At 39.9% G+C, this 25,006-nt stretch overlaps 1 protein-coding gene across 7 annotated transcripts in view; it reads left to right on the forward strand.

The window, feature by feature from the left end:
- Window positions 1-25,006, forward strand: part of ARIH2 (ariadne RBR E3 ubiquitin protein ligase 2) — a 53,808-nt gene that overhangs the window by 3,841 nt on the left and 24,961 nt on the right. For 4 of the 7 annotated variants that reach the window (XM_003132197.6, XM_005669530.3, XM_021070655.1 and 1 more), the window contains one exon: window positions 1,739-2,082. In XM_003132197.6, coding sequence (XP_003132245.3) covers window positions 1,834-2,082 — 249 coding nt within the window. In that variant the 5' untranslated portion in view covers window positions 1,739-1,833. Of the gene's footprint in view, window positions 1-1,738; window positions 2,083-17,415; window positions 17,462-25,006 lie in introns of all 7 variants that reach the window. The other 3 variants (XM_021070659.1, XM_021070657.1, XM_021070658.1) reach the window with 2 other exon arrangements.

Genomic DNA, 25,006 nt, shown 5'->3' on the forward strand with positions numbered 1-25,006 from the left:
TATAGTTGATTTTTTTTTTTTTTTTTTACTTTTTTGGCCTAACCACAGCATATGAAGTTACCAGGCCAGGGATCAGATCCAAGCTGCAGTTGATACCTAAGCTGCAGCTTTGCCAATGCAGGATTCCCAACCCACTATGAGGGGCTGAGGAATTGAACCTGCGTCCCAGTTGTGCCATAAGGGGAACTCCTGTGGTTGATTTTTTTTCTTTGGAGAGATTATCAAACAGGTTTTTTTCTGTTTTTGTTTGTTTGTTTGTTTGTTTTTTTGCTTTTTCAGGGGGCACCTGTGACATATGAAAATTCCCAGCTAGAGGTCAACTCAGAGCTACAGCTTCTGGCCTACACCACAGCAACAGCAATGCCAGATCTGAGTCTTGCCTGTGACCTACACCACAGCTCATGGCAACACCAGATCCTTAACCCACTGAGCAAGGCCAGGGATCGAACCTGCATCCTCATAGATACTAGGCAGATTTGTTTCGGCTGAGCCACCACAGGGACTCCTAGTTTTATATTTAAATCACTATTTAAATATACAATGATACTGTTCATTGGAAATGATCACATGAAGTAGTTCTTGTGTAGGGAAATTAATGGGTATTTGCAAAAATCTTCTCTGAGATGAAATTTAGGCTTGTGATTGTTTTGCTTTCTAAACTAGTAATCTCTTCATTTTTATGTAATTGAGTAACATTTTGATCTGTGAGGATTTTTCAGTAGCTAGTTGCATTTGATCTCTTATTTCTTCATGATAAGTAGATTCTGGCTTTTCCTAGCTATGATCCTGTGAAAGCAGAATATTTAGTTTTCTTTCATTACTGGGCCAGTTTCTTTGCTTCTTAGTGCCCCTTTTAAAGGATTAAGTAGAACCTTTTAAAATAGAAAAATTATTTAACTTTGCAGATAGGAGGAGGAGGTTGAAGAACTATTTGACTTTTATTTTGTCTATACTGTGCACCTTTTCCCCCATATATCTGACAGTGATGTATGTAAAACAATATTATTCTTTCCCTAGATATTATAGTGGGAAAGAACTGTCTGTGTCACCTCTCAGTGGGGCATGATAGGCTAAGAGATTTTAAACTTTGGTAGTTCAGCCTTTAGGTTGTTTCCCTGTGGGCACCAGCTGTGGGGATGTGCTTCTCTCTTAACTCTGGCAGGAGGGACACATCCATGGGGGTTTGACTCCTTGACATAGAGCACACAGCCTTACTCTTTCACACCAGACCCTTCATGTGAAGTTACCATCGTTAACTGCTTCTGTCCATCTGGGAAAGGGTCTCCCTTTGAAAGCCTGGGCAGGGAGATGTTGAGGTTTCATGTATGAGAACAAAGTTAGAATAGGCCATATAATGCAGGTAGGACTAGGGCTGTGCTGCTTTCATTTTTCTTTTTCTTCTTCTTCTTTTTTTTTGGGGGGGGGGTCTTTTTAGGACCACACCTGAGGCATATGGTGGTTTCCAGGTTAGGGGTCGAATCAGAGCTAAAGTTGCTGGCCACAGCAACACTGGATCCGAGCTGCATTTTCAACCTACACTATAGCTCACGGCAATGCTGGGTCCTTAATCCACTGAGCAAGGCTAGGGATCAAACCCATATCCTCATGGACACTAGTCAGGTTGGTTAACCACTGAGCCATGACAGGAACTCCACCATTTTGATTCTTGAATGGTTTCTGTTATAACTTTTCATAGTGAAAGTTAATTAACACTTATTTTTTTCTTTTCCTCCCTTAGAAGACAAAAACACTAATGTATTTGAGAAAGTGGTAAAGTTTAGGGGGAGGGGGAAAAACCTGCTCTCCTGATCTGCATCTTGGCTGGATGTTAAGATGTCTGTGGACATGAATAGCCAGGGGTCTGACAGCAATGAAGAGGACTATGACCCAAATTGTGAAGAAGAGGAAGAGGACGAAGACCCTGGGGACATAGAGGACTATTACGTGGGAGTAGCCAGCGATGTGGAGCAGCAGGGGGCTGATGCCTTTGATCCTGAGGAGTATCAGTTCACATGCTTGACCTACAAGGAATCCGAGGGTGCCCTCAATGAACACATGACCAGCTTAGCCTCTGTCCTAAAGGTGAGCAGTGTTGTCAATTTCAAGAATAATCCCCCCAATTAAATCTAAATATGAGCTGTTGCTAACGTCTCCTCCAGAATGATTGACCTGTATCTTGAAACCAAATTTAAGTATATGTTGCATCATCTGGACACATTCGATGCATCTACTTTGTTTGCTAATATGTACATAGCTAAGACCCTCAGATTCCCAAACTACTAAAAATTAGAAAGAAGGAGTGGGGTGGATTTAGGAAAGATAGTCCAGAAGTATGTAGACGCAAAACTGCATAGATTAACACTTGTTTGAGAAAGTGTCATGAAACTTTCTGAGGTAAGATAGGATAAGCATCAGAATCACCATATTTAGAGTTCCTGCTATGGCACAGCGGTTAAGAATCTGACTGTAAACACAGGATGCCGTGGAGGCGTGGGTTCGATCCCTGGCCTGGGAACTTCCGTATGCTGTGCCGTGGCCATAAAATAAAAAAATAAATCAATAAAATAAAAGAGTCACCATTTCAACACACTCATGTATCGGTGACTGATAAATGTCTTAAGAGAGGTACTCACATCTGTCGGTTTGCCCTGAATAATCAGTGCTTCTGGGCTAATGATCTTATTTATTTCATATACTGATGACTAATGTTTGATGTTGAAAGAAATTTTAGTAGTAACTAAGAATGAAATAAGTTCTTAGAGCTTGTATTTCATTGATTTTTGGGGGGATTGTAAAATGGAAATTTTATAAATTAGCAAAATTGGTTATTCTAGCAGGCATCTTACTTTTTAATACTTAAGCTAGCGTACTTTTCAATGTCTTGCACCTCAGGCCACTTATTGTCCTCACTGTGTACATTTCATACTATGTAATATCCCACTAGTATGTAGTATACTCACATAGAACACTATGGTACTATGAAGATTATCACAGTCATTTAGACAGTTTCTCAGCATATTTTTTCTCTTCTGATGGTGGCCATTATGTGAAAGTGGGGACATTTCCCCTACTTTATTGTTTTCACTGACTCTTTTTCCAGGAACTGTTACATGGATTTTGTTGTTTGCTCAAATTAAAGATCAGGAGCACATCAGAAGTTCCCATTGTGGCCCAGCAGAAACGAATCCGACTAGTATCCATGAGAGTGTGGGTTTGATCCCTGGCCTTGCTCAGTGGGTTGGGGATGTGGTGTTGCCATGAGCTGTGGTGTAGGTCGAAGACGTGGCTTGGATCCTGAGTTGCTGTGGCTGTGGAAAGGGCTGGCTGCTGTAGCTCCGAGTCGACCCCCTATTCTGGAACTTCCATATGCCTCGGGTATGGCCCTAAAAAATAGCAAAAAAGAAAAAAAAAAAAAAAGCACATTGCCTTGATTTCAACCAAATATTTTTTTTGTTGGTATTTAAATGGAAATAACTAGGCTGTGCCATGTATGATTACTGTGATTATTATGAAAGTTGCTCTATCTACTAGTTGAGGATTTTTTTTTCCAGGTGATTGGCAAAGGCTAACTAATACCTTGGATTTGGATACTTGGGGCATTATTAGCAACTAGCTGACAGCTGAAAGCTAAATCCTGTTTTGTGACTTACTCCTAGAAGTGTGCAGATTTCCTCTCTTCTGCTCAGCAGAAAACTCTGACGAATGGCAACCCTTTGGAACCTCTGGGTTTGGGATTTCTGCACCATAGTGACAGCAAAGCTACTGGGATCTCTGCCTCCCAAGGGCATTTCCCTGGTAGAAAAGAGGCATTAGATCTTTTCCGTCCTCACTATGCATGCCTCTCCCTATCTGGTCAGCTAGTTTCTTTTGCCTTAACCATATTATCCACAGTTTTTGTATTTAAAATTAGAAAAGGAGTTGTCAGGTATGTGGTTTATGTGCTGGAAAGTATCACTTGACTAAGATCATTGGGATGTTCCATCTAATGCATAGGAATTCTCAATTTGTCAAGCTCTCTGTGCGGACCTTCTTACCCTGCTGGAGACAGCTAAGGACCCCAAGCCCTTTCCTCCTTTTTTTCTTTGTAGTAACATCCATAAAATTTACTATTTTACATCCTTCCTTCTATTAGGCTGTCATATTGTCAGCCCCCTGGAAAGCCTTCCCTTCATCTACTCAGCTTTTAGTATCCTCAGGACTCCTTCAGGGTCTACCTTGTGCTTTCCTGAGTGAGCCTCCTCAAGACCCTCTGAAACACAGTAGTTGCCGCCTTTTTTTTTTTTTTTTTCAGTGCACTCACAGCATATGAAAGTTCCCATGGATCTAATCTGAGCTGCAACTGTGACCTGTGCCTCATCTGTGGTAACCCCAGATCCTTAACCCAATGTGCTGGGCTGTGGTTCGAACCCATGCCCCCTCAGAGACAACACCAGATTCCTAACCCATTGCACCACCGCAGGAACTCCAGTTATCTCTTTTAATCCCAGTTACTGCTCATGTTTATTAGATCACATACAGTGCAGCCTTCTGACTGCTTTATGTTATTTTACCTTTTTACATATTTTTGCATTTCTCTCTGACTAGATTGCCACTTCTTGGAGGGCAGAAACTGTTTTTAACCTTATCTCCCCCATCATTCCTCTCATGGTGTTTCATCAATAGTAGGTATTGAATAATTTTGGGATTCCGGTGGATTTTGTCAACTGTTGATGTAGCTGGTGCTGTTGATGTGAGCTAGAGTCCCGAGTCCCTGCTGTACATCCGCTACTGTCATGAAAGGGGATTATTCTGGCCTTCAAGATCACAAAGAGTAGAATGAAAACTTGAAACAGAGATAAAGGAACAGAGACAAAAGAAAGTTGAAACCCAAGGAAAGGGTTAAAGAGAAAATGAAACAAAGATGAAAATAATCCATGAAAAATTAGTTGATGGTAAAAGTAGAACTTGGATTTTTTTTTTTTTTTTTTGTCTCTTTGCCTTTTCTAGGGCCACTCCCTTGGCATATGGAGGTTCCCAGGCTAGCGGTCTAATTGGAGCTGTAGCCACCGACCCATGCCAGAGCCACAGCAACACGGGATCTGAGCTGAGTCTGCAACTTACAGCACAGCTCATGGCAACGCCAGATCCTTAACCCACTGAGCAAGGCCAGGGTTCGAACCTGCAACCTCATGGTTCCTAGCCGGTCTCCTTAACCACTGAGACACGATGGGAACTCTGAGTTTGCAATTTTTTTTCCGTCCCTTACTGAGGAGCATGTTTACACCATTTCCTTTCTGGGACTGGATGGCAAGGGTCCTGGCTCTTTTGGTGGCTTGGCTGCACTTAAAGGGGGTCAGTGGTGTTTTAAGTGGTTCAGGAATTTGACCAAAGAGGATAGGCAGAAGTGGCTTGATTAAGAATAAAGGAGAAGGAATCACACACAGTCTCCCTCTCTTGGACTGGCTAAAAGCTAACATTGTTTTCATTTTTGAATTTAAAAATTTTTGAGACAAGAAGGAATAATTTTAAGTGCTGAGTTTACAGAATGGTGTTCACAGGTACTTTGGCTACTCTCACTCTCAGGTTGCACGTGTCTCTGAAAGTGGAGCTAAGTAGTCATCACCCAGGTCACTACTGATTTTATCTCATTGATCATGGTGCACTTTGCACAACTCTGTGACACACTGAGATATGTAATTCCTTCATATGATTTAGGTCATGTGATATGTACATAGTTTAAAATTATAGCCTTATGAACAGCTGTCTGTAAACAAAAGCTAAGTTTGAGGACTGGCGTTTTCCATTGGTACTCTTATCTGTGTTACTCATTTTGTTGTGTTCTGGTGGTTACCTATAAATGAGCCATAGTTTAACATAAAGTTAGGCCTTCTGTTTCCTTTTGGGATTTGAAGTCTCTTAAGTAGAAAAATCCCAGTTTTCTGGGACACTAGGCTTTTGGTTTAGTGAGGGTTCTGGGTGTCAGAGGGTAACTTCCTGTATATATTCTGGGACCAGTTCATAAGTAAAATTATTACTATTTTTTCCTTTTTTTTTTTTTTTTTTTACCCCAGGGCTGCATCTGTGGCATATGGAAGTTCTCAGGCTAGGGATCATATTGGAGCTGCAGCTGCTGGCCTTTACCACAGTTGTAAGCAATGTGAGATTCAAGCCACCATGTCTGTGATCTACACCAGAGCTCATGGCAAAGTTGGGTCCTTAACCCACTGGGCAAGGCCAGGGATCGAACCTGCATCCCCACAAATACTAGTTGGGTTCATAATCTGCTAAGCTATAACAGGACTTCCGTAAATTAAGATTATTAATTGAGAAAGGAAGTACCCAGGAAAATTAATCAAGGGCTGAGAATAGATAATAGGGAAAATGCTTATCTAATATGAGGGGAAACTGCTGGTGTTTAAATAATGACTAAACAGAGTCATTGTGGAGTTCCCTTATGATACAGCTGGTTAAGGATCCATCATTGTCATTGCAGCAGCTCAGGTTGCCACATTTTGAGCTCAGTCTAGTCCATGGAGTTACAGTGAGCTTGTTTGAATCTTGTGTTGATAGGAGAAGCTTCAAGATGGGGTGATAGGAGAAGCTTCAAGATGGGGTGTGGCCAGCAGTGCAGGCAATAAGTCTGTGGGTCAGTGAAGCATGGGGATGGGAAAGTTATCTGTCTGGGCTGGAGTGTGAAGCTCAGATGTATAGGTAAAAAGGAATAAAATGTAGAAGATCATGAATGTAGCCTAAGGTATCTTTACTGTTAGAAGAAAGAAATAGATTTTTTAGGAGTTCCTGTCGTGGCTCAGCAGTTAATGAACCCAACTAGCATCCACGACATGGCTTGGATCCTGAGTTGCTATGGCTCTGGCGTAGGCTGGTGGCTACAGCTCTCATTAGACCCCTAACCTGTGAACCTCCATATGCTGCGGGTGTGGCCCTAAAAAGACAAAGACAAAAAAAAAAAAAAAGATTTTTTTAAACTTCAGTGCTGAACTGTGCTGCTCCCTTTCTCAAGCCTGGTTCTCCTCAGGTAAGGTTAGAGAAATAAACTGGTTCTTCTGAGTGGTTTTTTTTTTTTTTTTTTACTACAGTTCTTGTTTTATGAATTGCTGTATTAACTGTGTTAGAGCTGGGAAAATGTTCCCCAGAACAGTCAATTCTGCCACCATCTTGCTTGAAATTGTTTAAGATCTAGTGCTTGCCATTCAGCAAAATGTGGCTGGAAAATATCTCACATTCTTTTGGAGATAATTTTTCCCTTTTGTGGATGAATCATGAATTTTCAGGACTTCTGACTCCAAGTGCAGAAGTCTTCGTAGTCCCTTGATCAAAACAATGTGGTTTCTATACATTTGTCATTTGTAACATGAACAGTTAATATCCTTAACCAAAAAATACCTTATATTTAGCCTTTCTCTCAAGTGACTAGATTTTTGGAAAAGACTTATTTATTAAATCAACTTTCTGGTATCCTGGGATAGCTGAATTTTAAGATTGTTGTACTTATATGTTCATTAAGTAACCAAGTAATGGTTGTTTGGTTTTTCTTTTTTCTTCTTCTCTCTCTTTTATTTTGTCTTTTGTGGCATGTGGAGGTTCCCTGGTCAGGATCGAACTCTAGCCACAGCAGTGATAATGCCATCCTTAACCTGCTGAGCCACCAGGGAATTCCATAATGGTTGTGCTCTATTCATGGGAAACTATCTTTAAGCTGGGCCTAGTAACACTAAATGTTTGTATGCTGAGTAGCCATCTGATTTCTATTTTTATGACCTGATGTCAGGTTTCTTTGCATGCCTGTATTCAGTAGAATAGAGATTAAATTCCTTTGTTTCTAATAGTTGGTTTTTAGTGGATGTATTGATATACTTCACCATACTTTAGTCTGGAAGTCTGATGTATGTTTTACTGGCATTATAAATTTTATTTTTAAAAATGAGGTGAGAAATATCCGGGAAGACATTGCGAATTGCTCTAAGTACAGCTAGTGCCGGAGTTACCCCTGTCTTGCCAGCTTAGAAATGCTATTGTTATCATTGACTTTGTGTGCTCACTGTGTGCCTGGCACCACATACAGCATGCTCACTGCCTTCTAGAAAATAAGCTCTTCAGATGCAAAGCAGACTTTTATTCTAGTCTTTTGTTGTGCTCTCACACTACCTTGAGAACCATGTAAATTTACCATTCTGTCCTAATCCTGAACATATTTATATTTAAATTTTCATTGTTGTCATGTTACTACAGTTAAAGAAAGAGTATCATTCATAATTCCATTAACCTAAAATAAAAGTTTTCTTCCTGCTATCCTTCAGGTTTTGCCCATATTCATAGATAATGTTACTCTGCTGCAATTCATTCATTCATTCAACTAGTATTTATTGAGTACCTGCTATGTGCCAGGCACTGGAAATATAGCTATGAACAAAATAATCGAAAATCTATGCCTTGGGCAGCAGTACTTTCTAGTAATCGTGTATATGTATTTATACTGGTTTTTTTCATATGTATTTCAATCATTTCCATTTGTTTCTACTTCATCATAAATTATTTTATGTATAGTACACCATCTTGTTCTTGAACTGTGACTTGCTCAAGCATTCCCCATTGAGCATTTAGGTGAGTATTTATGTGTTACAGTTGTTTGGAGACTGGTTATATTTTGAACATTTTGATGGATGTGGCCTTTATGTCTGTTGAGCCTGGACTAGTAGTCAGATTAACTAGATTCCAGTTCCTTTTCTGCTATTTAATATAATATGACCATGGGTAGTTTCTCAACATCTCTAAAATTATTTTCCTCATCTGTAAAATAGTGATTATGGAGTTCCTGTCCTGGCTCAGTGGTTAACGGTCCGACTAGGAACCATGGGGTTGCGGGTTTGATCCCTGGCCTCGATCAGTGGATTAAGGATCTGTCATTGTCATGAGCTGTGGTGTAGGTCACAGATACAGCTTGGATCCTGCATTGCTGTGGTTGTGGTGTAGGCCGGCAGCTACAGCTCCGATTGGACCCCTAGCCTGGTAACCTCCGTATGCCGCAGGTGCAGCCCTAAAAAGACAAAAAGACAAATAAAATAAAATAATGATTATAACCTTATTCACAGTGTTAAATGAGGTAAGGCATGTAAAGTGTTTGTCACAAGAGTGTTCAGACATGGTCATGATGGAAGCAGGGCAAGAGTTGAGTAATGAGAGTGCTGCTTTCACATGTTTGCTGTGGTTCCTTAAAACACATTCTCAGGATTTTGTGTTTTTCATTTTTTAAAGTTTTGTTGAAATATAGTTGATTTACAATGTTGTGATAATTTCTGCTGTACAACAGTGATTCAGCTATACACGTGCACACATCCATTAGGATTGTTTGTTTTGAGTCAGAGAGTAATAGCCACATTGCAGAAGGTTCTGGGAGGTATATTACTAACTGATGCCTCTGAGTGTGCATGTGGTAGTTGGGTCATGTACTTTGGATTCTTTTGCCTTCATCCAGAGCCTCTGGTGTTCTTCTCCTGGGACCTACTAATAAGAGAAATAAAAATAACACAAATTGAATTTTGTATTGGGACCAGGAAAAGGTTATAAGGGAATATAGTCTGTTCCTACATTTCTGGTTAACTGCAGTGTTTGGTCTTCTATCTGCATTGACAGCACTCCTTAATGAGGTGCTTAGTTGATTTTGGGGTCCATGTTATTGAAGTACCTCCTTACTTTAACTTTTGCTCTGTCCAAATATTGTCCCCCTCTCATTTTTTTTAAAATTAGCTTTGTCTTTATCCTACTACTCAAAAATTTAAAGGATTAGATTTCTATACCCAAAAGAGGAAATAATTGTAGGACAGATTTGAGAAAGATATGGATAGAGACAGCAGGAAGCTTCTTAGCTTGCTCATCCTGAAATGTGGTCTGCCTGTGGCTTAATTACTTAAGCTGACATGAATTGTCGGAATTTGAAGCTTATGTTGTGTTCCTTTTTCTTTAAACTATCACAACCCTTTATAAACATGAAATGGTTTTACCATGATAATCACAAGTTATCAACCATAAACAGGGGAAAATATAGGCAAGAAGAAGAGGTTTGTATGGGAGATTTTAACAGGAGAACAGAGATGTTCTTATAGTCATGAACAAAGAGTGGTCTCTGTGTGGGAATGTTTGTTTTTCTCTCTCTCTCTCTCTCTTTTTTTTCCTTTTGGTCTTTTTAGGGCCACACCCTCAGCATTTGGAGGTTCCCAGGCTAGGAGTCCCATCTGAGCGGTAGCCTCCGGCCTACGTATGCCACAGCCACAGCAACACAGGCTCTGAGCCGCGTCTGCAACCTACACCACAGCTAACGGCAATGCCGGATCCCTAACCCACTGAGCGAGGCCAGGGGTCGCACCCTAGTCCTCAAGGATGCTAGTTGGGTTCACTAACCCCTGAGCCATGACAGGAACTCCAGGAATCTTTCTCACTTTCACTAGCAATTTCTTTCCTGCCCAATACATATTCTACCCACTCTCATTTCCTTTATCCCTTGTTTTAGATTTTTACTGATCTCTTCAGTGCTCTTACCATCATTTTCCAGTCTGTTGATAGCCTTGCCGCCTTTTATAAGAAGTATTCCAATGCCCAGACTTCATTCTCTGGATTCTCTGTCTGCATTGGTGATACCACCATTTACCAAGCCGGAAACTGAGGGTTTTCTCGACACCCTTCTCCTCTGAAGCCCTCCCAGATCCCAAGGCAGAGTTGGACACTCTTGCCTCTGTACCACTTTGTGCATGTTTCTTGGTATGTACTTAGGTTGTTTGGAAATTAGTTATTTGTAAGCCAGAGATTGAACTCTTTGAAATAGAGGTCCATTTTTTTTTTCTTTGTATAACAGCACCTAGCAAAAATGCCTGGTTATGTTTTGTTCTTTGTAAGTGTTGCTTACTGAGTATTGAGCTGTTTCAGCCCAGGCCAGTGATTGCAAAAATTGAGAATCTAACCCCAAAGCTCTACTTCTGTATGTTTGCATTTGTAAATAGAAGACATGCTTGTCAAAGGGCTTCTGTGAAGCCAGATGACTTTTGAGTAGAGAGGGTATATACAGGTGGTGGTTCCCAGCTTGGTGTCCATATCAAAATTAGTTGACAGTTCTTATATAGAGTTCCAAACTTCATGCAGGCGTAATAAAACAGAATCTTCAGGGGTGAGATGAGGTGTTTTACATTATATTCATGTGGAAATACAGAAAAATTGTGAAATGATTCAGGTTTTGGAAATGAGAGAGGAGTACATCCTTTCTTTGGCTGCTGAAATGTCCAACATTCAGAGTGTACTGGTTTTGTAACTAGAATGAGAGTAGGATGTAAATTGCCCACCAATATTCACAAATTGGATAAGTTTCCTATAATTTTTTGATGTCTAAATATAACTTCATATTTTATTATCAAGGTAAAAGTGGGTTCTTATGTCCATGTTGATAATGAGTGGCTTTGAGAATGACTAATAGTATCTGCAGTTATAATGTGAATGTTTTAAAAGTTTTTTATTTTACAATACTGTAGTAGAAAACGTCAAATCCCTGCTTCAGGATAGTTGTCTGCCCTCACATATGTTTGTTCCTTCTTCGTTTGTTATTGTTTTGGTATTCACATGTCTGTAAGAGTTTTACTTGTAATAGCCAAAAACTGGACACAACCCAAATATCCACAAACAGATGATTGAACAAATAGTGGCATATCTGTAGCAGCATACTCTCATCATTATAAAAAGAGTGGACTGATTATATAAATATCATTGGTAAATCTCAAAATAAGTATCCTGCAAGAAGGAACTCGGAAAAAATAAATTTATTATTGCAAGCGTATAAAATACTAGAAAATGCAAACTTATCTATTGTAAAGAAAAGTAAATTAATGGTTGCCTAGAGAGCTGGGGAAGGAAGGGAGAGATTATCAAAGGCCATGAGATAAATATGGAGATGCTTCTCCAGTTTTAAATACCAGGAAAATGAAAGTAAAGGGATATACATATTACAAATAGAACATGTGTCTGCGCGGGGGGCATATGGGACATCATTGCACATGGGAGCCAGTTTGTCCAACATGTCTTTGAACTGACAGAGACTAGAAAAGATAAGTGTGCTGCAAATGGAGGGATTAATTAAAGGTCTCTATGTAGAACCTGCCCCTACTTGGTCTTTGGGCAAAATAGTCTACTTATTTTTAAGAAATAGGATGCTGTTCTCTTGTGGCACAGTGGATTAAGGACCTGGCCTTGTCACTTCTGTGGCTTGGGTTGCTGCTGTGGCTTGAGTTGCTGCTTTGGCTCTCGTTCAATCTCTGGTCTGGGAATGTCCACATACCTTGGGCGCAGCTGACCAAAAAAAAGGAAAAAGGAAATAGGGTAACTGGGGAGAAATAGGGCCCTTTAGAGAATGTGAGATTTTGCTGTCCTCATTTGTCATTTTCGGAGGTCTTGAGTCTTTAGTAATAGTTATCTCTAGTCAATCACCCTAAAGAAAAGCCTGTCACTTGGCAGGTTTTCCTCACATACACAGAGTTAGGATGCCCCCCTTTTTTAAAATCATAATATTCCAATATGAGTGATCATTTTAAAGTACTCGGTGGCATTTAGTGTACTCATAATGTTGTGTAACCATTTTCTCCATCTAGTTCTAAAACATTTTCATTACCCCAAAAGGAAACTTGGTACCATTAAGCAATTACTTTCTACTCCCCCCACCATCCTGTTCCTGGCAACCGCTAATCTGCTTTCTGTTTTTCAGAATTTACCTATTCTCATATAAATGGATTTTGTACAATATGTGACCTTTTGTGTCTGGTTGTTTTCACTTAGCATAGTGTTTTTGAGGTTCATCCAAGTGGTAGCATATATTAGTATATCATCCCCCTTTTTGGGTGACCCTTCATTTTTTAATGTGAGCAGCTAACCAAGAATCATCAAACACTTGAGAAAAACATGCACAAAGAAAGAAAAACAGAAAAATTGACCTTAGCTGAAACAGACTGGTAGATAATTTAGCTTGTTTTTAAAAGTGCGCTATTTAGTATTTGCCAAGATACCCTAGAAGATGTGGCATCTGTAAAACAATCAGAGGAAAGAAAAAAAAAAAAAAAACAATCAGAGGTGCCATCAGGAAGAGGCAGTCAAAAAAGAGCCTGTGGAGATGAATTATGGGTTTTCCAAGATAAAATATTCCCTAGGTAGATCAGAAGATGAAATCAAGAAAGTCTCTCAAACAACATTGTAAATCAATTATAATTTAAAATTAAAAAAAAAACAAAACACCTCACTGTAAAGCCAAAATACAGGCAAGAAATGTATGGAAAAAAAGTGTCATGGAAGATCAGTCCAGAGATCTAGCATTTACTAGGTTTTGTGGAAAGTGAAAACAAACAAACAAAAATCCCCCCCCCCCGCCCCGCAGGCTGCATCTGAAGCATGTGGAAGTTCCCATGCTAGGTGTCGAATTGAAGCAGCAGCTGCCAGCCTATGCCACAGCAATGCCAGATCTGAGCTGCATCTGCAACCTATGCTGCAGCTTGTGGCGATGCCACATCTTTAACCCACTGAGTGAGCCCAGGGGTTGAGCCTACATCCTCGTGGATACTAATCGGGTTCTTAACCTGCTGAGCCACAGTGCGAACTCCGAGAACAAAAAATTGAAGGGAAAAAAATACTAAAAAGTGTAAGAAGAAAATTTCCAGGGGCCAAAGGGAGGAGCAGTCTTCCCATGAAAGGGTCTACCCATTGCCCAGATGAATAAAGAAAGACCTGCTGCCAGAATTGTCACTGAAAGTTCAGAAAAAACAAGGGTAGACAGAAAACCTTGAAGGTTTCCGTAAAGATACACCAGGTCTTCTAAAAGATGAAATGTTTCATCAGCAGCAGTAACAATGAAAAGTCAATAGAGCAATGGCCTTCAGAATGCTGAGGGAAAATAGTTTTGAACCTAGAATTCTGTCACTACAAAAAAATTCATTTTCAGATGTGTCCCAAAATTTGCTTCCCTTACACCTTTTCTGATGTTGTACTTCAGGATGAAAATCCAAAAAAAAAAAAAAAAAAAGGAAGAAAAGAAAGATAAAGAAAAATAAAGAATGCAGGAAATGGTTGAAGTAATTCCCCTTGTGGCTCAGCAGTTAATGTCACCAGCTAGTATCCATGAGGATACGGGTTTGACCCCTGGCCTTGCTTAGTGGGTTAAGGATCTGGCATTGGCGTGAGCTGTGGTGTAGGTCACAGACAAGGCTTGGATCCTCCGTTGCCATGGCTGTGGTGTAAGTCGGTAGCTATAGCTCTGATTCAGCCCCTAACCTGGGAACTTCTATATGCCACAGGTACAGCGCTAAAAAGACAAAACAAACAAACAAACAAACCCAGAAAACAAAACAAAACAAAAAGAGAAGATAGAAATGAAGTAACTTAGTAGTTCAGTGAAAAGTCTTATGATGTTCAGCTGTGTAATAGGCTTATAAAGTAGCCCTGATTTCAACGGAAACTTGGTGAGATCCAAGAAAAATTTCGTCAGGAATAAGAGTGAGTTGGGTTTCAAGCAGTAGATAAATGAAGAAGCTGGAAGATGGTTGGGATGTGGTGAAGAAACCATAGAACACTTCTCAAGGGGCAAGGGAATTATAATTCCCATGCAAAGCAGAAGAACTACACACAAAAGAATCAGAAGCCAAAAAGTGTAAAGCAAATACATCCGTGGCATAAGTCTGAGTAATTGGCAGCGACTAAATAATGTATTTGTACCTGATACATGAATATTGTCCTCTTAGTGGGCCAAGAATAGTGACATTGGAAGGAAGCTCGAGGTAGAAAATGCAGTTCTGGTCCTGTAAACAATATCTTAAAATTAGGCTAATGATAGAAGGACTGAAAATAGTGATTTAAGTAGCAGAAAGTTGGGGCTTGGAAGGGGATGGGTAGGGAATGGTATATTTAAACTAAGTTTAGGAAAGAATTATTAGCAATGTTGGTAGCCACCAGAAGAACCCAGACTGGAAGAGATTTCTCTTGGGTAGGAAGAATGGTAGGATGGGGAGGAACGGGTGGCAAGTGTAGTTCCTTTTCATCAAAGTGCTTTATACAAACCATTTGATATTTGTTCATTGGTAATTGGGATAGGTTAAGAATTTTAAAAAAATTAAAGTATAGTTGATTTACAATGTTCTGGCAGTTTCTGCTGTACAGCAAAGTAACCCAGTCATACATATATATACATATTTTTCTTGTATTCTATCATGTTCTATCACAAGAGATTGGATATAGTTAAGAATTTGATTCCCAATAAAAAAGTGTTTCTTGAGTGGCTTTAGGTAGATGCTAGGAAAGATGGGGGGAAATAGTTTGACCTCTATCATAAAATAAATTAAGAATCTCTTTGCCTTTAGTTTCTGCCCCCTCCTTTTTTAGAATGATGAGAAAGGAGGTATAAATATTTTCTACTTCTATTTCATATTTTCTGGTATATCCACTAAAAGCACCATTTTATCTTGCTTTTTTGAAAAACTTAACCACTTTATAAAGACTCTGGCCTGAACTTTTTCCTGTTGTTCTTCTCTGTAATGTTTGGGGTTTTTTTTGCCTCCTATTTAATCCTGTCAGAATCTCTGCCCTTCCTGCAACCCTCAGAAGACCTTTCAGCCCACCATCTTTTTTTTCTTTTTTTTTTTTAACCCTCCCTTCTAGAACCATATCTGGCCTCTCTGGATAGATTGTGTACCCCCTGAAGTTTTGGAAGACTTTGGTGCCTGCCTGGCCTCTGAAGGAGGATATGACTATGCCATTGACTTGAGACTAGACACAGAAGACAGGCAGCAGGAGCATTAATACATAGGACGTAGCACTGGCACAGGCATTGTTCTAGGTAGTTAGGAATGGCAGAGAAGAAAAATGTTTTAAAAATCTCTTCTCTCAGAGAAGAGCTTCTATTTTGATGGAGTTTTACATAAACCAAAGTTACCAAAATGGTGTTACATGCTTTGAGCATAGCTAACACCACCAGTCATTGACTCTGTCTTTGAAGCATACTCTTGGAGTTTGTGGATTGTCACTAAGATATGATAGCCTCTGAGGTATCCTCTGAAGAAGAGAGATGACCTAGCTGCAACTGCCTAGAAGGTATTTGGTATTCCCTCTCCTTTGTCTCCTCACAGTAGCAGTAGCTGGAAGAGACAAAGCATTATTTGAAATCACTTTTGGATGAGATGGGATTATAGCTGCAGGAACAAGGTAGGAAACTTGATTCTTAGTCCTACTATTTGCAATTCATTAGATATCAGCTCCTGTCTGTATTTCATTTGGTTGTGATTATAGGATATGACCTTGGTTCACTGAAGTAGTGGTCATCCTGCCTATATATGTCATTCTCCATGAAAACTGTTAGAATTCTAGAAGGGGCTATAATCAACCTTTTGTACTAAGTATTTCTCGGAAGATTTTCACTGAAATTTAAACCCTAAGAAATATGCTGGCTAGGATTTATTTTACAGTAATTTAGAGGGTAGGGGATAGGTAGGATACAGATACAGTGGACCTGGCCATGAGTTGATGTTGGAGCTGGATGATGGGTACATGCGTTTCATTATACTCTTCACTTTTGTGGATGCTTGGAATTTTTCATAATAAAAAAGTACTCTCATGGTTGAGGAATGGATGACTTTCATAGTTTTGCTTTATTGTATTTTGCGTAAATAACTTAGGTCTTTGGGTGTTTTTGGTATTGTTCTTAATGATCACAAACCATAATAGGACTAAATTAAGGTTAGACTGGAGAGAAATTTTCAAATTTGCGTTCTTAATCAGATTTTTTAAAGCACTTACAATGTGTAGGTGCCTCAGTTACAAGTCAGCCCTCCCTTCATAGAAACTTGTAAAGAAAAAGTGAAAGGAAGCAAAGTTATAATCAGGTGCCAGAGAGCTGACCTTTTAGAGGCTGATAGTATGAAGGTGTGACGTATGGGAGAATTGAAGGCCCACCACTTAAGTTAGATACTAGAGATGAGTCTTGCCTAAGGTCAGAGGCCCTCTGGGACCCTGTTGCCACCATACCACTGCTGATTTTGCCCCATTCTAGGCTGATGTTCACCTCCTCCTTTGTCTATGTGCTTTAACCTTATTTCTTTTATTCCTTCAGTACTTTCTTGCCTCATCCTCTACCCTCCAAGACCTGAATCCATCCATCTTGATCTCTTTGGGCTAGTTTTCCTATATCTACCCCAGGCCCAGAAGGTGGCCGATAGTTCAGTCCTTTCCTTCATCTCTGCTTTTCAGTGAATGACCACTTGTGTTTGTTAACAAATATGATTGGACCATGAAGTGGCTTAACAACAGACTGAGGCATGGAGACCCATTCATGTAGCCTTAAAAGATTTCAGGCAGTTGGCAAGTAAGAATTCTAAATAAAAATTGAAACTACCACCTGTATTTTTTCAGGCCGTTGATGCTCACTGCCATCAGCTGCATCCTCCCTATGGCACTGGTAAGTGTGGGAAGGGCTGGTGACAGTTTTGGTGGGCTGCTGAATTTCTTTTTTCTGGGGGAAAAATCTGTTTGCAAGCTGTGTTATTAACTTGTCCCTGTGGGCCGGACAGCTTGACCAGGTATAGCAGACTGAGAAGATGAAGAAGCAACTGACCATGCTCAGGGCTTTCCTTGGGGAATTGTTGTCAGGCATGGAGACTATTCAGTATGTGCTTTGATCATTACATAAAGTTAGCATATTCTGTGCATTCTTTTGACTAATAAACATATACTATCCAAGGGCTCTGGGATGTCAAGTAATAATTGTTCAGTTTCCTGATATTCTTATAACATTCTTCTCAAAGGTAGATGTTGGCTGTGTATTTGAAAGGGTTCAGAATACTGTATGTACTTACTGTTTCCTTCAGTAGCAGGATTTATCTCCTTCTGGTATTTTGAATTCTTTGTGGTCAGGGGATCAAAAATGTTTGTTCCAGTGATTAATTTATAACATTTTGATAGAAACTCACTTGAAATTTTCTGGGAGGAAAGGTTTGGTGGATATGAGAAAAGAACTTTGTGGCTGTCATTTACTACCAAACTTTAGGTGATCTTGGGGTTCTGTGATATGAAAAACAATTTCACCACAGTCTGCTTTCTGCTTAGGGACCTAATGGAGAAAATACTTAGAATAAAGTTGAAACATAGAGTGGGGCAGCAAGTCACAGGAATGCTGAAATATAAGGCAATAGTCAAATTGCTGCTGGGGTTGCCTTATCTAAGCTCCTGGAATCCTGTATCTGTCTCCTTTTAATGAGTGAGTCAGAGGCCACATAGATCCAGTTTTATCTTTTCAAGGTAGTCTCCCTTCCAAGTTAATAGGTTGATGTTTACAGTGTTTCATTTCTCTAGTGTCTGAAACTCTTAGACAATGGAATAAAGTGCCTCCAGAATATCTAGTGTAATGCTGAGCATTTATGTGCTGTTAACCATTTCAGGAAGAGCTTGCTGACAACAGCAGCTGAAGTAATCATGTACACTTTGTTACATCTCTGAAAAACTCATAGTACATTGGCTTATATCTTCCTTAGGTCATCCAAAGCCCTCCTTGTGAAGCAGGGATGGAATTATGTGCACACTTAATGTATTATTATTATTATTTTTTGGTCTTTTTAGGGCTGCACCCGCAGCATATGGAGGTTCCCAGGCTAGGGGTCCAATCGGAGCTACAGCTGCTGGCCTATGCCACAGCAATGCCAGATCTGAGCTGTGTCTGTGACCTACACCACAGCTCACAGCAACACAGGATTCTTACCCACTGAGTGAGGCCAGGGATCGAACCCACAGCCTCATGGTTCCTGGTCAGATTCTTTTTGGCTACACCATGATGGGAACTCCAATGTATTCTTCATTAAAAAGCAGAAAGGAGAACTTGATTCCCCAGAAGTTGTCTACTCCTTTAGGTATCTTTGTGCAGGTAGTAACTACTGGACATGTTTTGAGGGCCTGTATCTGGGAAATATCTTTTAAGTGTCTATCCCAAATACAGATTATGAAGGATGAAATAAGCGTGCCTTCAGACTTTGGGAAATAGTACTGTCCAGTGGTAAAATCCTTTTGACATGCATGTAGCTAAGTCTTCCTGAAATAAAGATCTGAAAACCATCAGAGTGTGTTGAGATTGTAAATGTAATGGCAAAACAAAACCAGATTGGTAATGCAGAGAAGTGTTCAGGGTGGTTGGCAACAGATGTGATCCCTTTCAGACTGGAGGGCAAGCTCCCCAGAGGCTTTGGACCCTTTGGGGGTCAGGTTTGACTACACAGGCAATGAGGGAAAAGAAGACAAGGATTAAGGTGCCACACTAGGCCTCTACTGTGATTCCATCTTTGTCTAAAAGCCTTTTCTGGACTACCCAGAGAAGTCCAGCCAGGAACTTAAAGTCACCTTCAGTCTTTGATGAACTTTATACTACTACTTGACCTCCCTTCCCCACTTTGATCAGTCACAGTTTCTTCCTCAGCCCTCCAGAAAAATTAGAAGTTTTTATCTTTGTGGCTCAGGCGCAAACATGATTACTTAAAAGAGAGGCCAAAGAGAGGAGAAGGCAGGCCTAAGAGCTGTGTCCTATGGAACAGCAACAGTTTAAGGAATTGACAGACTAGGAGAAAAGCATCCAGTGGAACACTAAGAAACCTTGGTCTGGGAGATTTAGGAAGAGCCAGAAACAGTGTTGTGAAGTTATTGGTATTACAGACCTATTTATGCTAAAATTTACACTGCCTAATAGGTTAACCTTTGGCCAGAACTATGGTAAAACTCTGAAGGGGAATTTTTCATTTTGAGGAGTAAATAATAGGTCAGAGTGAACTGTTTGATGGAATAGTGTAAGGGTCAACCCTCTGTTTATTGTGATGTTTGTTTATGCAGATGATTGCCATTGAATTAAATTTGGCAACTTTTCCTTCCAACTTAATGAAAATTTGAAAACGTACAAAAGAAGTTTAAGGAATTGTATAGTGGGCATCCATTTACCTACCATCTAGATTATACAGTTGCTGACTTTTTGCTGCATTTACTATATCGTATCTGTCCGTCAGTCAATTTTATTTTTAAACAGCTTTATTGAAATGTTTTATATTCCATTAAATTCACCCATTTTAAAGTGTACCATTAGATGAGTTTTAGTTAATGTAAACAAATGTACAACCGTCATCATAATCCAAGTTACAGGACATTTTCATCACCCAAAAAGTTCCCTTGTATTCATTTGTTGTTAGTTCCTCCTCCCAGTCCCACACAAATACTGATAGTCTTACTATCTGCATAGTTTTGCCTTTTCAGACATTTCATATAAATTGAATCATACAAAATGTAGTCTTTTGCATATGGTTTCTGTCACTTAGCATAATGTTTTTGAGGTTCATTCGTATTGTATCATGTCAGTAATGCTTTCCTTTATTGCCCAATGATGATTTTGTGGATATATACCACATTTTATTCATTCATTGATCAGTCAATGAATATATGGGCTGATACCAGTTTTTGGCTGTTATGAAATTTGCTGCTGTGGTTGTTCAGATCCAGGGTTTTATGTGGACATGTTTTCATTTCTCTTGGATAGCTAGCTAGAAGTGGCATAACTAGGTTATATGATAAGTATATGTTTATTTTAAGAAACTGCCAAACTGTTTTCTGAGGTGACAGTGTTATTTTACATTCCCACCGACATTATATAAGTATTCCATTTCTCCACATGCTGACTAGCATTTAGTATTGTCAGTCTTCTGGATTATAGTAATTTTATTGTTTTTTGTTTTTTTGCTTTATAGGGCCACACCCGTGTCATATGGAGGTTCCCAGGCTAGGGATCTAATTGGAGCTACAGCTGCCAGCTACAGTCACAGCCACAGCCATGCCAGATCCAAGCCACATCTGTGGCCTACACCACAGCTCATGGCAATGCTGGATCCTTAACCAACTGAGCGAGGCCAGGGATCGAACCCAAAACCTCATGGTTCCTAGTCAGATTCATTTCCGCTGTGCCATGACGGGAACTCCATGGATTATAATCATTTTAATGAATATGGTGTAGTATCTTGTAGTTTTAATTTGCATTTCCCTAATGACCGATAATGTTGGGGATCTTTTCTTGTGTGTATTTGCTGTTCATACTTTTTTTTGGGTAAAGTGTCTATTTAAACCTTTTGCCCATTTTTTAAAAATTGGGGGTGTTTGTCTATTTTTTTAGTGAGCTGTATGTATTCTTTATATGTTCTGAATTAAGTTCTTTATCAGATATATGATTTACAGTTATTTTCTCCATTTCGTGGCCTGTCTCTTCCATTTTCTTTTCTTTTTTTTTTTTTTCTTTTGTTGTTGTTGTTGTTGCTATTTCTTGGGCCGCTCCCGCGGCATATGGAGGTTCCCAGGCTAGGGGTCCAATCGGAGCTGTAGCCACCAGCCTACGCCAGAGCCACAGCAACTCGGGATCCGAGCCGCGTCTGCAACCTACACCAGAGCTCACGGCAACGCCGGATCGTTAACCCACTGAGCAAGGGCAGGGACCGAACCCGCAACCTCATGGTTCCTAGTCGGATTCGTTAACCACTGCGCCACGACGGGAACTCCCCCATTTTCTTTTTTTTTTAATGATTTTTATTTTTTAATTTAAGTAATTAATTAATTGCCTTTTTTAGGGCCACACCCGTGACATATGGAGGTTCCCAGGCTAGGGGTCCAGTTGGAGCTGTTGCTGCTGGCCTATGCCACAGCCACAGCAATGCCAGCTCCGAGCCATGTCTGCGACCTACGCCACAGCTCACGGCAACACCGGATCCTTAACCCACTGATTGAGACCAGGGATCGAACCCACAGCCTCATGTTTCCTAGTCGGATTTGTTTCCACTGCACTATGATGGGAACTCCAATGATTTTTATTTTTTTTCATTATAGCTGGTTTACAGTGTTCTGTCAACTTTCTACTGTACAGTAAAGTGACCCAGTTACACATACATATATACATTATTTTCCTCATATTATCCTCCATCATGCTTCATCATAAGTGACTAGATATAGTTCCCAGTGCTATACAGCAGGATCTCATTGCTTACCCATTCCAAATGCCATAGTTTCCATCTATTAACCCCAGACTCCCAGTCCATCCCACTCCCTCCCCCTCCTCCTTGGCAACCACAACATTTTCTTAATAATGTCTTGTGAAGAATTAAAGTTTAATTTTGATGAAGTCCAGTTTATCAGATTTTTTTCTTTTTCTTTTTTTTTTTTTTTTTTTTTTTTTTTGTCTTTTGTTGTTGCTATTTCTTGGGCCGCTCCCGCAGCATATGGAGGTTCCCAGGCTAGGGGTCCAATCGGAGCTGTAGCCACCAGCCTACGCCAGAGCCACAGCAACTCGGGATCCGAGCCGCGTCTGCAACCTACACCAGAGCTCACGGCAACGCCAGATCGTTAACCCACTGAGCAAGGGCAGGGACTGAACCCGCAACCTCATAGTTCCTAGTCGGATTCGTTAACCACTGCACCACGACAGGAACTCCAGATTTTTTTCTTTTAGGGGTTATGCTTTCAATGTCATATCTAAGAAATCTTTACCTAAAACCAAGTTGCAAAGATTTTCTTGTCTTTTCTTTTAGAAGTTTTATAGTTTTCACTTTCATTTAAATCTGTGAACTATTTTGAGTTGATTTTTGTGTAACATGAACTACGCATCTATATTCTGTGTTTTGTTTTGTAGAATGATGTTTAGTATTCGGGAACCATTTGTTGAATAGACTACCCCTAGCATCCATTGAATCACCTTGGCGTCTTTGTGGAAAATTCACCATAAGTGTATGCTTTTATTTCTGAACCCTATTCTGTTCCATTAATTTAGATATGTCTGTCCTTAAGCCAGTACTCTACTGTCTTGATTACTGTAACTTTGTAGTAAGTCTTAGAGTCAAATTGTATAAGTCTTCCAACTGTGCTTTTTCAAAATTGCTTTGGATAGTCTGGATCCTTTACAGTCTTATAAAATTTAGGATCAACTGTTAATATATCAAAAATGCCCTGCTTTGATTTAGATTAATTTTGATTGATGTGTTCAGTGAACAGCTGTCTTGTCTGGTATGGTAGCTATCATCACATGTAGCCATTAGGCATTTGAAATGTGGCCAGTTTAAATTGGTAAGTGGTATAATTCTGAAATATAATGGACTATATAAAGACTTAGATAGGAAAAAGATATAAAATAAAGATTATTAGTAATTTTTTGTGGATTACATGTTGAAATAATATTTTAGGTACATTGGGTTAAGTAAAATGTATTTTCATTTGTTTCCTGCTATATAGAAATATATATTTTTCTTTTCTTTTTTTTTATTTATTTTTAATTTTTTATTTTTTTGTCTTTTTGCCATTTCTTGGGCCGCTCTCGAGGCATATGGAGGTCCCCAGGCTAAGGGTCGAATCGGAGCTGTAGCCACCGGCCTATGCCACAGCCACAGCAACGCAGGATCCGAGCCGAGTCTGCAACCTACACCACAGCTCGCGGCAATGCCAGATCCTTAACTCACTGAGCAAGGGAAGGGATCGAACCCTCAACCTCATGGTTCCTAGTCGGATTCGTTAACCACTGCGCCACGACGGGAACTCCCCGGAATGGACTTCAATGTCTTTCTTTTTTTTTTTTTTAATTTTTTTTTATTTTCCCACTGTACAGCAAGGGGGTCAGGTTATCCTTAGATGTATACATTGCAGTTACAGTTTTTTCCCCCACCCTTTCTTCTGTTGCGACATGAGTATCTAGACATAGTTCTCAATGCTATTCAGCAGGATCTCCTTGTAAATCTATTCTAGGTTGTGTCTGATAAGCCCAAGCTCCCGATCCCTCCCACTCCCTCCCCCTCCCATCAGGCAACCACAAGTCTCTTCTCCAAGTCCATGATTTTCTTTTTTGAGGAGATGTTCATTTGTGCTGGATATTAGATTCCAGTTATAAGTGATATCATATGGTATTTGTCTTTGTTTTTCTGGCTCATTTCACTCAGTATGAGATTCTCTAGTTCCATCCATGTTGCTGCAAATGGCATGATGTCATCCTTTTTTATGGCTGAGTAGTATTCCATTGTGTATATATACCACATCTTCCGAATCCAGTCATCTGTCGATGAACATTTGGGAGAAATATATATTTTTCTTACTAATCTGCTAAGAATTTTTATCTTGAATGATTATTGAAATTTGTTAAATGAGTTTTTCTTACATCTACTGAAATAATCATTTGGGTTTTTCCCACCTTTATTAATTTAGTGAGTTTTGTTTTTGTTTTTGTTTTTTAGGGCCGCATGTACAGCACATGGAGATTCCCAGGCTAGGGGTCCAATCAGAGTTACAGCTGCTGGCCTGTGCCATAGCCACAGCAATGCAAGATCCAAGCCACGTCTGCAGCTGACACCACAGCAATGCTGGATCCTTAGTTCAGTGAGCAAGGCCAGGGATCGAACTGGCATCCTCATAGATCTTAGTCGGATTCAGTAACCACTGAGCCATGACAGGAACTCCAATTTAGTGAATTTTTTTTTTTTTTTTTTTCTTTTTGCCATTTATTGGGCTGCTCTCGCGGCATATGGTGGAGTTCCCAGGCTAGGGGTCAAATCGGAGCTGTAGCCACTGGCCTACACCAGAGCCACAGCACCTCGGGATCCGAGCCGGGTCTGCAACCTACACCACAGCTCACGGCAACGCCGGATTATTAACCCACTGAGCAAGGGCAGGGATGGAACCCGCAACCTCATCGTTCCTAGTCGGATTCGTTAACCACTGTGCCACGATGGGAACTCCTAGTGAATTTTTTAAGTTTCATTTTTATTCCACCTAACATACAAACACAATTATATAATTTTACTTAGTAAAATTTTCACTTTGGGTTCCAGTGACTTGGCCAAATTTGAATTTGGTAAAAAGTAAAACATTGTCTAGCTCTTGAAGGGATTATCCAAATTGAAGGATAGTCAATTTTAGTAATGTCTCTTGAAGACATCAGATGTCATCTGAGAATATCATT

This window comes from Sus scrofa, chromosome 13 (genome assembly GCF_000003025.6).
Source record: "Sus scrofa isolate TJ Tabasco breed Duroc chromosome 13, Sscrofa11.1, whole genome shotgun sequence".
Taxonomy (NCBI): domain Eukaryota; kingdom Metazoa; phylum Chordata; class Mammalia; order Artiodactyla; family Suidae; genus Sus; species Sus scrofa.